Here is a 13,805-nt window from a genome sequence, read left to right on the forward strand (position 1 = left end):
TTATCGGTTAATCAGAGCATATTCAGTGACAAAACCTTCTAAAAGTAGCAATATTTCAGGAGGCGAAATATTGGAAACCTTTATTAGTTTTAAGGGTCAAACGAAAGTAGACAATTCATCAAATAAATTGAAATGGTTGGAATTATTAGACGCAGAACTCAATAACATTAAACATATCGATTTCAACATTAATACTGAGGGTAGCATGGAATCTCCAGCTTACCATCCCCTCTTGGATCACGATTACTATTTTTCAACTATTGAAATCGAACAGATGGAGATCAACGAAGAACAACCAGAGCAACCAGAGACCCAGCCTGATTTGGATCACAATTATCATATTGTGAATACCAGTGATCATGTACAAAGCTATACAGCTGGATACATAGGACGAAAAATTGGAGGATATAGCCAGTGTCAATCGTGTCTTCAGAGTACGAGATCACCTCACCCCGAGAGAAGAGATAAAGCTACTCAATTTTTATCAAAAGGGTATTTACTATATCCAAGTACGAGACTGTTTAATTTGACCAAAGCAATCGAGAAAATTGTTTTGATGGAAGTTCCCAAGAATGGTATTGAATATGATACAGTTTTGAGAATATCTGATCAGGTGCTAGAGATGATTGGAAGCGCTCTAGAATTTCCTTTGATTGGATGTAAAGAACATTGCCATGCATTGACCAGACAGGTGATGAACTTCTATGTAGTACTACATGGCCATTTCTTAGCCAAATTCTTCAAAAGATTGAATGATATCAAGAGAAAGCAAACTAAAAAATTGAGAAAAAGAGTGAAAGTCCTCTAGAGCAAGTTTCCAGGAAGATCTGGTAGTGATATTTGAATGCGAAAATACGTTGAAATGCATAATTGAATTGACTAATGACAAAAATTTAATAAAACAATTAATTTCTATATAATCATTACCATTGATTAGCTCATTTTTTGGGTTATTGCAAATATTCTAACTTGTTAATGTAAAAAACACTGAATGTATAAAGTTATGGGGTTCTGACCATTTCGTCTGGATTTCTAACACAAATATGTGAATTGCGGAACATTTTTTGTACGTCTTTTTGTTATTGAGAACGATATAGATATAAAAATACTTGAAATTTCCCTCTTGTGAGTTGCAGTAATTTATTATTGATATGTAAAAGATAATAATCTCTTATTACTTCACCAGAAATGGAACATAGATTCATATATTAAGGACTTTGGTGGTCAATTTACGAACTAATGGCGCCACCCACACAGGTTCCTTTCAATATGGCGACACCCATGATTGAGAAAATATAACCTATTGTGAACATTGAAAAAAGAGTGTACGCTAGGATCCAGGAGATAAATTAAAAGGCAGTCAAAATGGTTTTGGTTTGCTCTTTCCCTGGTTGCAAACGTAAATCTAAGTTTAAAGTCCCATGGAAATATCCGGAAATCCGTCAAAAGTGGTGAGATTTCATGGGTATTCAAGATTTGAATCCTAACTCGTGAAAAGGTTTATGTGAGGCTCATTGTAGTCCAGATCAATTCATCATCGAAAGTCATTCTACATGTAAATGACGTTACTCCATTGTCTCACATGGAATCATGGTTAAATAGATAGAAATGAACGTAGCAACTTTTTTCAGGGATCAAGTCAACTAAAGCATTACTGAAGTTCAATGCCGTTCCCACCATTCCAGTTCCAGAGACAATCGAGCCAATGAGAGGTTTGTTACATATCTGGAAATAGGAATAAAAGATGGTTCATTTTTAATTTGCATTTATTTCTGATAGGTCTAGCGACAACTGTGCCAAACTATTTACACATTAATAATTCTCTCCCTCTCTCTGACAGTCCTGGGAAACGTGGTCGACCAAAATCCTTGGATTCGGAAGATGTCACTGATAAAATTAAAAAAATTTGTGGAAGTCATCCAGTGGATGAACTTGGAAACATTGATGTTACTGAGCTGATTGGAGATCGAAGGTCTGAAGAATTTCAAGGCATACGTGAAGGACATGGCAACGAAATAGCTGAGGACCATGAGGATATTTGTGAAAAGAAGACAAATTCAGACGAAGAGTCGAAAGACAGTTACCGATCACTTGAAGAGCTGGAACAGCTAGAGGAGTTGGAAGAGTTGAGAGGAGCACATAGTCGAGAGACACAGACGCACCCAATGTCGAGTGAGACCAGATAGGGTGATAGCGTGAGAAGACGGCAGTGTCGATTTCTTGACTGGGTCGGTCAAGTCGGCAGCCTTTGCGTGGGAGAATGTCGCTGAATTTGAAATGTTATAATCAGAGCCCGGAACTTTGCATGATTACGATCGTCAATNATTTCCCTCTTGTGAGTTGCAGTAATTTATTATTGATATGTAAAAGATAATAATCTCTTATTACTTCACCAGAAATGGAACATAGATTCATATATTAAGGACTTTGGTGGTCAATTTACGAACTAATGGCGCCACCCACACAGGTTCCTTTCAATATGGCGACACCCATGATTGAGAAAATATAACCTATTGTGAACATTGAAAAAAGAGTGTACGCTAGGATCCAGGAGATAAATTAAAAGGCAGTCAAAATGGTTTTGGTTTGCTCTTTCCCTGGTTGCAAACGTAAATCTAAGTTTAAAGTCCCATGGAAATATCCGGAAATCCGTCAAAAGTGGTGAGATTTCATGGGTATTCAAGATTTGAATCCTAACTCGTGAAAAGGTTTATGTGAGGCTCATTGTAGTCCAGATCAATTCATCATCGAAAGTCATTCTACATGTAAATGACGTTACTCCATTGTCTCACATGGAATCATGGTTAAATAGATAGAAATGAACGTAGCAACTTTTTTCAGGGATCAAGTCAACTAAAGCATTACTGAAGTTCAATGCCGTTCCCACCATTCCAGTTCCAGAGACAATCGAGCCAATGAGAGGTTTGTTACATATCTGGAAATAGGAATAAAAGATGGTTCATTTTTAATTTGCATTTATTTCTGATAGGTCTAGCGACAACTGTGCCAAACTATTTACACATTAATAATTCTCTCCCTCTCTCTGACAGTCCTGGGAAACGTGGTCGACCAAAATCCTTGGATTCGGAAGATGTCACTGATAAAATTAAAAAAATTTGTGGAAGTCATCCAGTGGATGAACTTGGAAACATTGATGTTACTGAGCTGATTGGAGATCGAAGGTCTGAAGAATTTCAAGGCATACGTGAAGGACATGGCAACGAAATAGCTGAGGACCATGAGGATATTTGTGAAAAGAAGACAAATTCAGACGAAGAGTCGAAAGACAGTTACCGATCACTTGAAGAGCTGGAACAGCTAGAGGAGTTGGAAGAGTTGAGAGGAGCACATAGTCGAGAGACACAGACGCACCCAATGTCGAGTGAGACCAGATAGGGTGATAGCGTGAGAAGACGGCAGTGTCGATTTCTTGACTGGGTCGGTCAAGTCGGCAGCCTTTGCGTGGGAGAATGTCGCTGAATTTGAAATGTTATAATCAGAGCCCGGAACTTTGCATGATTACGATCGTCAATAACAATTGAATGATTGTTAATAACAATGGTAATCACATGAAGTTCGGGGCCGTGGTAATAAAATAAATACTACTATTTCGAATGTTCCCTATGACCCTTATCTATGACCGTCATTCTGATTATTATTCTTTACCCTCATCATTATGGCCCTTATTTTCGACACTCATTGTAACTAGTATTTTTGACCCTCATTATCACCCATATTTTTAACCCTCATTTCTGACCCTTATTTTTGACACTGACCCTTATTTTTTTTTATTCTGACCCTTATTTTTTACCCTCACTCTAATCATTATTTGTGACCTTTATTATAAATCTTATTTTTGACCCTTACCCTGACGCCCATTTTTGACTCTCACCCTGACCATTATTTTTTAGCCTCATCCTGACCCTTATTTTTGATCCTCATTCTAATTAGTATTTTTGACCCGAATTCTGACTATTATGTTTGAGCCTCATTATGAACCTCATTATGAACCTTATTTTTAACCCTCTCTCTGACCCTTATTTTTTACCCCCATCCTGACCCTCATTTTTTACCCTTGTTATGACTTTCATTTTCGACCCTCATTCCAACCAGTATTTTTAAACCCCATTCTGACTAGTATTTTTGACCATCATTATGAACCTCATTATGACCGTTATTTTTTACCCTCTCTCTGATCCTTCTTTTTGACCCTCGTTCGGAACCTTATTTTTGACACTCATTGTAACTAGCATTTTTTACCCTCATTATGACCCATATTTTTAACCCTCATTTCTGACCCTTAGTTTTGACCCTCACTCTGACCATTATTTGTGACCCTTATTATAAACCTTATTTTTGAGCCTCACACTGACAACTATTTTTGAGCCTCACACTGACAACTATTTTTGACCCTCATTCCAGACCCTCATTCTGACTAGTATTTTTGACCCTCATTATGAACCTTATTTTTTATCCTTACCCTGACCATTATTTTTTAGCCTCACCCTGACCCTCATTCTGACCGTTATTTTTGACCCTCATTCTAATTAGTATTTTTGACCCGAATTCTGACTATTATGTTTTATCCTCATTGTGAACCTTATTATGAGCCTTATTTTTAACCCTCTCTCTGACCCTTATTTTTACCCCCATCCTGATCCTTTTTTTGACACTCATCCTGACCCTTATTGTGAACCTTATTTTTGACCCTCATGCTGGCCCTCATTTTTAACCCTTATTATGACTTTTATTTTTGACCCTCATTCTAACCAGTATTTTTGAACCTCATTCTGACTAGTATTTTTGACCATCATTATGACCTTTATTTTTGACCCTCATTCTGACTAGTATTTTTCACCCTCATTATGAGCCTAATTGGTGAACCGAATTCTGACTACTATCATTGACCCTCATTATGAACCTCGTTATGACCGTTCTTTTTGACCCTCTATCTGACCCTTATTTTCGACCCTCGTTCAGACCCTTATCTTTGACCCCCATTATGAAGCTTATTTTTGACCCTCACTCTGACTACTATTTTTGACCCTCATTCAGACCCTTATTTTTGCACCACATTAGGACACTAATTTTTTATCCTCATTCGGCCCCTCATTTTTGACCCTACTTGTAACTTTTATTTTTGACATTCATCCTAACCCTTATTATTGACCCTCACTCAGACCATTATTTGTGACCCTCATCCTGACCCTTATTATGAACCTTATTTTTGAGCCTTACTCTGACTACTATTTTTGACTCTCATTCTAACCTTTATTTTTAACCCTCATCCTGACCCTTATTGTGAACCTTATTTTCGAGCCTCATTACCGATCTGCAAAAAGTTCTACTTTTCGCACGAAGAAAACCATTTACACATGGTTTTTATCGTTACGCACCCCGCGAAAAAAAAAATATCCCCCTGGAGTCCGGGATTGGTTAATTTCGTTGAAATTAAGACATATCATAACTTCTTCAAGTATTTAAATCTTTAATGCCACTTAAAATATCACACATCTTTCTTCATAATGGTCTCCTGTACTCAGCAATACCCGCTGATGCCCAACTCGTCAGGTTAGCCTCCGCCTTCGAAGAGAAAAAATCCTTCCTCCGCTCCTTCGTCGGCGGCCTTATGGCCAATTGTTCACCACTTATGTTTTTGTTTTTCACTTTCTCATTCTCTCCATTTTCCATTATCCAAAGGACCGGATATCCCCTATCAATTTGTCTAATGACTCGCCTAACGATAGCTAAAAATATAAAAACAATTCAGTTGTCATTTGCATCATTATTGTTAAATGTCACTTGTGGAAACGACTTAGTGTGTGTAAAGCGGTTGTTTTCAGCACGGTGTGCGTGAAGTACAGTAAAAAACAACCACTTTACCCCCACTATCGTTCCGAAAAGTGCACTCGGCAGGTATCACCAAAAGCTAGATATTTTATCACAAGACATCTTTGGCTTCCGGATGGATACCGCGTTTGGATTCAGCGTTGACCCTTACCGTCAATCCTTCCGATTCGGAGCTCATAGCCCTGAAGATGCAGACAGCAATGTTTGCGAAACGTCGGCGCAACGCTGAATCCAAACGCGGCATCCATCCGGAAGCCAAAGATGTCATTAATCATGGCCGCGAAAGCCTCAAAACTAAGATTTTGTCACAAGACCCAAAATTTTTTTTTTCACAAACCTGCACCGAAAGTTCGTACTTTGCTCCCTGATGAGCGGGAGGAAAGTGAGTACTTCCCGCCCTCGGGTGGAAAGTACTCCATTTCCTCCCGCTCAGTAGACAGCAAAATACAAACTTTCCTTTGCAGGCGCTTCACGGGAGGGAAATGTAACTTTGCACCTGCAACGAGACGGAAAATTGCGTTCTTACCACGGGAAGTAAAATATACTAATGTGCACCTTGGGCGGGAAAACATGACTTTCCGCCTTTAATGCACAATATACTAATTCTGACGAGTGTGTAGACCGAGGCGAAGCCGAGGAATGCAACCACACGAGTCAGAAATTTTTTCATTTTTTTCTCGAGCTCCAAAGCTAATTTTACCTCACATAGGCTGTGAACGTCATTTTACGGACAGTGTCACGAAAAATAGCACGTGTTACACGTGCGTGCGAAAAAGTGGTTCTTTACGCACTAGTAACACGATATGCCAAATTTCTTGCTGTAACAAGCATCATGGCTTGCGAAATAGAAAACACCTACCCGTGTGTTGACAATGCCAATTATTACTATCTCCAATCGGTGTACCAGGGCTGTAATCACGGGTGAGTGATTACATTTTATAATTATGGTATCAGTGAATTCTAATTTCAATAGGCCCTTTGAGGTAATTTTATATAGTTGTATGAAAGAAATATACCTCTCAGATCCTCGAGAAATGTGGGTTGGAGTACTTCGTCACCCTCGAATCGACATCGAACAAGTGACGGAGACGGAGCATCTGGCGAGATCAATGCCAACGCCATGTTCTTGACGACAGCTTGCAGGGTTTTGGCTTTCTTAGCCCTTGTATAAAATTTTTCCTAAAGCTGCCAAGATTTTGCTTCTTCGCCGATACCCCTTGTCAGCATAACCTGTCAATATTCGAGTACTTAAAAATATACTGAATTATAGTAATCGATAGTAATTACTCCGAAAATTACATCAGAATTTTATTGGGATTAAAAATGAAATCGAATTCATATATATAATTTACAATGCCCATTCGGAATTCCTCCAGTAACTGAAAAGTCTTTTGACAAAAAATACTCATTGTGAAGGAAAAAAAATTTGCTCGAGTAAATTACATAATACAGCTGAGATTAGGAATTTCCAATTCCTAACTGAAAAAGGAATTTCGTAATCGTCATTTTCAGATTATAAAATGGTAGAGTAACTGCAATATTCGATTCCAAAATTACAAATTATTCGAGTAATTCTCAGATAATAATTCGGATTACTCATTCAATTTTGTAATCTGACAAATTTAAATTCTCGTGAGTTGTGAGAAAAGGACGTATAGACATTAGTTTCTAGATTTTAGAAACTCCTGTTCTTAAACTTTATCCTTGATGGGATCATGAAAACTAATAAATTCGGGGATTGTTTTTAGAAACAAATATTTTCTAAAACCAATACTGAATTTTTCTCAATTTTAGAAAATTTGCAGATTGAACTAAAAAATTGCAACCGAAGTATTTAAAGGGCGTAAGTGCCTCATACATTCGGAGGGGTGCCCAAATATCGGGAATTTCAGATGTGAGGAGGAGTGATTTTGCAAAGAGGGAGAGGGGGGAGGAGATTGTGCATTGAGAAATCACAATCGATTAAAATTGAGTTGGTGAGTTTTTTCAAAATATCTCCGAAACTAAAGGAGACCGCGAATTTTTACGAAAATTTGGGGGGGGGAGGTGCATTGAGAATTCACAACCAAGAAAATTGAGTCGATAGATTTTTCAAAAATATCTTCAAAATTAAGGGAGATGGCGAATTTTTACTGAAAATTTGGGGCGGGAGGGGGGTAGGAAGTTTTATTGAATTCTCCATGTACAACTGTTACGTCTTGATTTCCCAGGAAAAATATTCAATTATAATTTCAAGATACGCGACAGCGTATCGGCCAAGTTGACGTTTTACCGGTGTGACGTCATAGATCGATGCTGCTGCGTATAATATACACGACACAACTACTCCCCGAATGGTTCTTATTTTTTTTTCTCGTAACACGAGAATTTCTCGCAAAATCCGTCCTTAGTTACATTATATAAGTTGACTATGAACTTTCTAAAGATATTTTTACTTTCTCGATAAATCAATAATAAATAAAAATATCCGCCATAGCTACCATCATAATGTAATATTTCGCGATTTTATTTTCTCTCAGCGTTAGATTTGTTCGTCAAAGTTGGCAACGAACATAATGTCTGTTTCTCTCTCTTTCTCTCTCTTCTTCCCTTTTTCCCGGCTGTTACCGGTAGTGTTGGCAGCATGAAGAATAGAGACCAGGAGGCCGAACTAGCGTTTTCTGATCCGAGACCATACTCGGGGTAATGAAGTTGTTATAGGTGGTGCTTCAATCGCTTTTCTGAATGGCAGTAGTGGGGGAATGCTGCCTTTGTAGTGTGTAGGTGTATGAAAATAACGTACTGAATAATTCCTGGCCTTTAAATGTTTATTCATTTTTATACGAACTACTTTGTTGAGTGATTGAATATCGCAAAAAATTGATTACATGTAGGCAATGACTTCCACGGAAGGGGGAAGCATTTTCTGTACAAGTCAACTATAAAAACTGAGATGTCTGACGTATTTCTAGGTTAGTGTTGATTATCGTAAATAAAATGTTGAATACTCATAAGTTGAAAACAATGTAATCATGATATTTGTCTGTTATTTCCTTAGTTGCATTCTGGAGAGCCCACTAGAATGTCAGTCAGTGATATCAGTCAGTCTAATGATATCAATCAAAAAGAGATCCATCATACCAGGAGCATAATTGAATCGACATCAATCGCCTAGGATTTCGGGTGATTTTTACAATTGTACATAAAATTTTTTATAAATGATAAATAAGANTTAAAAATTCATTTTTCCTCTCCCAATTAAGATGGAGAGATGAAACCAACGGCATTCGATTGAGGATTAAATACTCAATCGACCGACATCAGTTCCATCCCTCCATCCTTCACGGGGGAGTGGAAAACTCGCGTTGAAAGTCACGACGGCGCAGAAGAAAACGATACAGTTTTCAAGCGCTGAGAGGCTCCGCAATATTTGCACCCAATTAAAAATTAGTTTTTCTTCTCCTAATGAAGATGGAGAGATGGAACGGACACCAATCGATTGATAATTGAATTCTCAATAAATGACAACNGCGTTCAACGAAACGATATAGTTTTCAAGCGCCGAGTGGCCCCGCAATATTTGCGCTCAATTAAAAATTCATTTTTCCTCTCCCAAATAAGATGGAGAGATGAAACCAACCGCATTCGATTGAGGATTAAATACTCAATCGACCGACACCAATTCTATCCCTCCATCCTCCATGGAGGAGTGGAAAACTCGCGTTGAAAGTCACGACGGCGCAGAAGACAACGATACAGTTTTCAAGCGCTGTGAGGCTCCGCAATATTTGCACCCAATTAAAAATTAATTTCTCTTCTCCTAATGAAGATGGAGAGATGGAACGAATGCCAATTGATTGAGAATTGAATTCTCAATAAATGGCAACGGTTTCATTCCTTCATCTCAATTAGGGGAGGGGGGGAGAAATGAATTTTTAAATCGGTGGAGCCCCTCCGGCCTCATTCGACGCCGGAGAACCGTTTGAGGTTACTTCGCACTTTTGAAAATTCATTCCTCCGCTCCTAATTGAGATTAAGCAATGAAACCGCTGTCATTCAGTGAGAATATAATTCTCGATCGATTGGCGTTAGTTTCATTCCTTCATCTCAATTAGGGGAGGAGAAATCAATTTTCAAATCGGTGGAGCCCCTCCAGCCCACTCGACGCCGAAGAATCGTTCGGGGTGACTCCACGCTTTTGAAAATTGATTCCGCCGCTCCTAATTGAGATTAAGAAATGAAACCGGTATCCATTGATTGAGAATTCCATTCTCAATCGATTGGCGTTCGTTCCATCTCTCCATCTTCATTAGGAGAAGAGAAATTAATTTTTAATTGGGTGCAAATATTGCGGAGCCTCTCAGCGCTTGAAAACTGTATCATTTTCTTCTGTGCAGTCGTGACTTTCACCGCGAGTTTTCCACTCCCCCATAGAGGATGGAGGGATGGAACTGGTGTTCGTCGATTGAGTATTTAATCCTCAATCGAATGCCGCTGGTTTCATCTCTCCATCGTAATTGGGAGAGGAAAAATGAATTTTTAATTGAGCGCAAATATTGCGGGGCCACTCAGCGCTTGAAAACTATATCGTTTCCTTGAACGCCATTGTAACTTTCATCTCACAGCATTCCCAGCCCACCGATTCCTCCCCTGACGTGATTTCTATCCCCACTCTACCTCTGCTCACTTTACGCCGTTATCGACACTCTCAGACTCGTGCCCTGCCTTATTCACAGGTACAGCCGGAAAATTAGTTCATACGCCACCGCTACGAAATTTTGCGGCTGAAGCGTCTCCATAGGCGCTGGCAATCTCTTCTATAATCTCTGTTGGCAGCATTATTAGCTTCCCGCGCAATCTCCCCCTCTTATTATGTTAATAGTGCTATACTGCATTGTGCTACTCATTGCGATCACTATGCTTGCTTATTAAGAGATAACAAAAATGATTGGATATACATTGATGATGCCGTTATTTCACAAATTCGATGGCCGCTGAACGCTAAAGATGTGTATATATTATTTTTGGAGAAAAAGAATGAAAATTCGAAGAAAAATTAATTTTGGTGAAACTGCAGAAACGTATTGTTTTCCTTCACAAGAATGCCATGTGTAATATATTTGGTTCATTTAACATAGATGATTTTGAGTTGCTGAATGTGGTGAACCTATGTTAGGTATATATACCAAAATTCTATTTGAAGAAAGTCGGGTTCAATCCTTAAGTCCCTAAGAAATATATATGTTGAAGAAATCGATGAAAGTTGGTGTATGTGTCTAAAATCTGACTCAGACCCTTCACGACTGGTAGACACCTGAGTACCTTTGAGGGAAACCAATCTGAGCAGTCATAAGTCGCTTTAAAATTTTTTTATGCGATTCAAACATTTAAAGACTATTATGGATGATTTTATTCCGACGTAATTCGAAATAAAATATAGAGAGCTAAGAAATTGAGGAGAAACTCTATTAATGGATAATTGTTTTAGTTATCCATATTATTTTACAAAAGATTGTTATGCTTTGCAAAAATGAGTGAAATCCTATAAAAAAATCATAAAAAAATTGTTGTGAAAAAATTTTGCCAAGTTGACGTTTTATTGCCTGATCCTATTTTCCAAAAAAATATCCTCTTTTATTCACAAAAAAATACTTGAAATAAAAAATACGCCAAGCACGTCGTTCACAAATCATATTGACTAGAGGGACCTGATATCTCAAGTGAATGAATCCAGTAACATATATGAATGGAAAGGTCGCCATTGGAGACGCTAAATAATAAAACGCCCTCTACAAATTGCCGGCTTGAGAATATACATAGATGATACATACGCTCATATGTCCATGTGTGAGCAGACTTTTATGTATCTGTAAGCACTCCTAAATTGGCCATCTTGAAAAAACTAGCGCCACCAACGGTAACTAGTGTCGCCAATTGCCAATTCGATTTTCAGAAAAAAGTCCACTTGGCGCGCCCGGTTTTGGTGTAAGTCAATTACACTGGGCACTTTCCATCATAGGGTACTGTCTAACACAGTGCCAAAAAGGAGAACTGTGATTGATCAAAGACATATCTTAGTTAACACTGTGTCACTCTGTGGCCCTTGATGGAAAGTATCGATTGTTACCGATCAATTCATTAGGATAGAACGCCTCAGTACTTCATCAGTGGATTGCAACATTACTCAACCGGAGTATTCAAAATCTCTATTGATTCAAATGAATATGGTATTAAAGATTTACATAATTTCCAGTTGATTCCTCGATCGACCGTTGAATCGGGATAATCTACAATCGAATGTTTTTCAAGTAACTATGTCACCAAACTTTGATTTAATTTCGGAGAGTGTACAATATTTTCCCCGAAATTTGTTTATTGCTTTCTAGAAATGAACTTCCATACCCATCTATCAACTACTTAATTACATATAATTTTTATTTTCTGAAGTATACACAAAAAACCGGGCGCGCCAAGTGGACTTTTTTCTGAAAATCGAATTGGCAATTGGCGACGCTAGTTACCGTTGGTGGCGCTAGTTTTTTCAAGATGGCCAGTTTATGAGTCCTCACAGATATATAAAAATCTGCTCACACATCGACATATGAGCGTATGTATCATCTATGGGTAGTCTTAAGCCGGCAATTTGTAGAGAGCGTTTTGTCNTTCAATTTTGTAGAGACTTTTCAGATGGTTTTTTCTACTATCAAAAAAGCTTTGAAAAGCTCTCCCCATTATCGTCGGAAAAGTCAATTTCTTTAATTTTCGACTTTTTCTCTTCTTTTTTGTTGAAATTCTGGGTGTCAGAAGATATGATAAGACATTTTTTGAGTGTTCAATATGTATTATTGGCGAAAATTTCCCGTTCTTTCCATTAAGCATGANTATTTAAATTATATTCAAATTTTAACGAAATCAAATTCTTTGAATTAACCAATTTACAAATGGATTAATTTTCACCAATTTTGAATATAAATTGTCATACAATAGAAAATTTTTCCCTCGAATCAACGCGAAAATTACATCAAGAATTGAAACTTTTTTTTATATTGAGTTCCCCGAACTAAAATTTTCAAATATTCAATAATTATTGATTTTTTTCTTGAATTTTTGAAACCGTTCAACTTTTCACCATGCCATTTCCCGATTTAAATCAAATTTATTATTTATTTTGTTTTACTCATCCATTTTTTGTAGTTTCTTGGAGTAATCCAATATTCAGTTAGTTAGATTTCACAATAATTTCACGTAAAAAAAATTTACAATTTTTCGGAACGGAAGTTCACACCTTAATTAGTTTCTCTTGAAGAGAGAAGTAAGAAGAAGGACCAAATTCTTCAACTTTTGAATGGTTTAGACGACGCGAGAAATCACCTGGAACGAAGAACGGCGGGAACTAACTTTGGGGGTGCATCGACGCTTTTTTATTACCTCGGATTGCGAGGATGTACTAATTAATGTATGTGTATGAATTTTGATGTCTTTGTCAAAGGAGGGGGCATGACATGATGTCGATGCACCAAAGTACACCTCGGCACAGATACCTGAACCTACTGGTGATAACGCTCTTGGAGACAATTCAAAGTGTTGCCGCCCAACGATCACATGATCGTTACATGAATTTATTCTTTTTTTTATACGTTTTTTCCTTCATTAAATCCCTTCTCATATTTTCACGAGTAATATCGATTAAAAATGAGACTCGTTTTCAATTACCTCCAATGCGAAATGCTTTTTGAAACCACGTATTATTCATTATTTTCTAATTCCATTATTTTTCAATCATTATCAATTTTTCTTTCATTTCAATAAAAATGCGATACGTCTCCAGACGTAACACAACCCTCCTCCCTTAAACTTTCAGTAAAAATTCACCATTTCTCTTAGTTTCGCAGATATTTTTGAAAAACTTACCGACTCAATTTTTTTTGGTTGTAAATTCTCAATATACCTCTCCCCCCCCCCCCCCCCCCCCCCCC

General features: G+C 37.7%; 1 protein-coding gene across 1 annotated transcript; it reads right to left on the reverse strand.

Moving 5' to 3' along the window:
- Positions 1–5,512: 5,512 nt before the first annotated feature.
- Positions 5,513–7,355, reverse strand: LOC107045381. Its single transcript, XM_015267660.1, has 2 exons — positions 6,867–7,355; positions 5,513–5,747 (listed from the first exon to the last, which is right to left on the reverse strand). Exons 1-2 carry the CDS (start codon positions 6,970–6,972, stop codon positions 5,521–5,523), a joined length of 333 nt encoding a protein of 110 aa, XP_015123146.1. The 5' UTR covers positions 6,973–7,355; the 3' UTR covers positions 5,513–5,520.
- Positions 7,356–13,805: the final 6,450 nt, after the last annotated feature.

The sequence above is a fragment of the Diachasma alloeum genome, unplaced genomic scaffold (genome assembly GCF_001412515.2).
Source record: "Diachasma alloeum isolate Michigan unplaced genomic scaffold, Dall2.0 Dall_scaffold_00915, whole genome shotgun sequence".
Lineage (NCBI taxonomy): Eukaryota > Metazoa > Arthropoda > Insecta > Hymenoptera > Braconidae > Diachasma > Diachasma alloeum.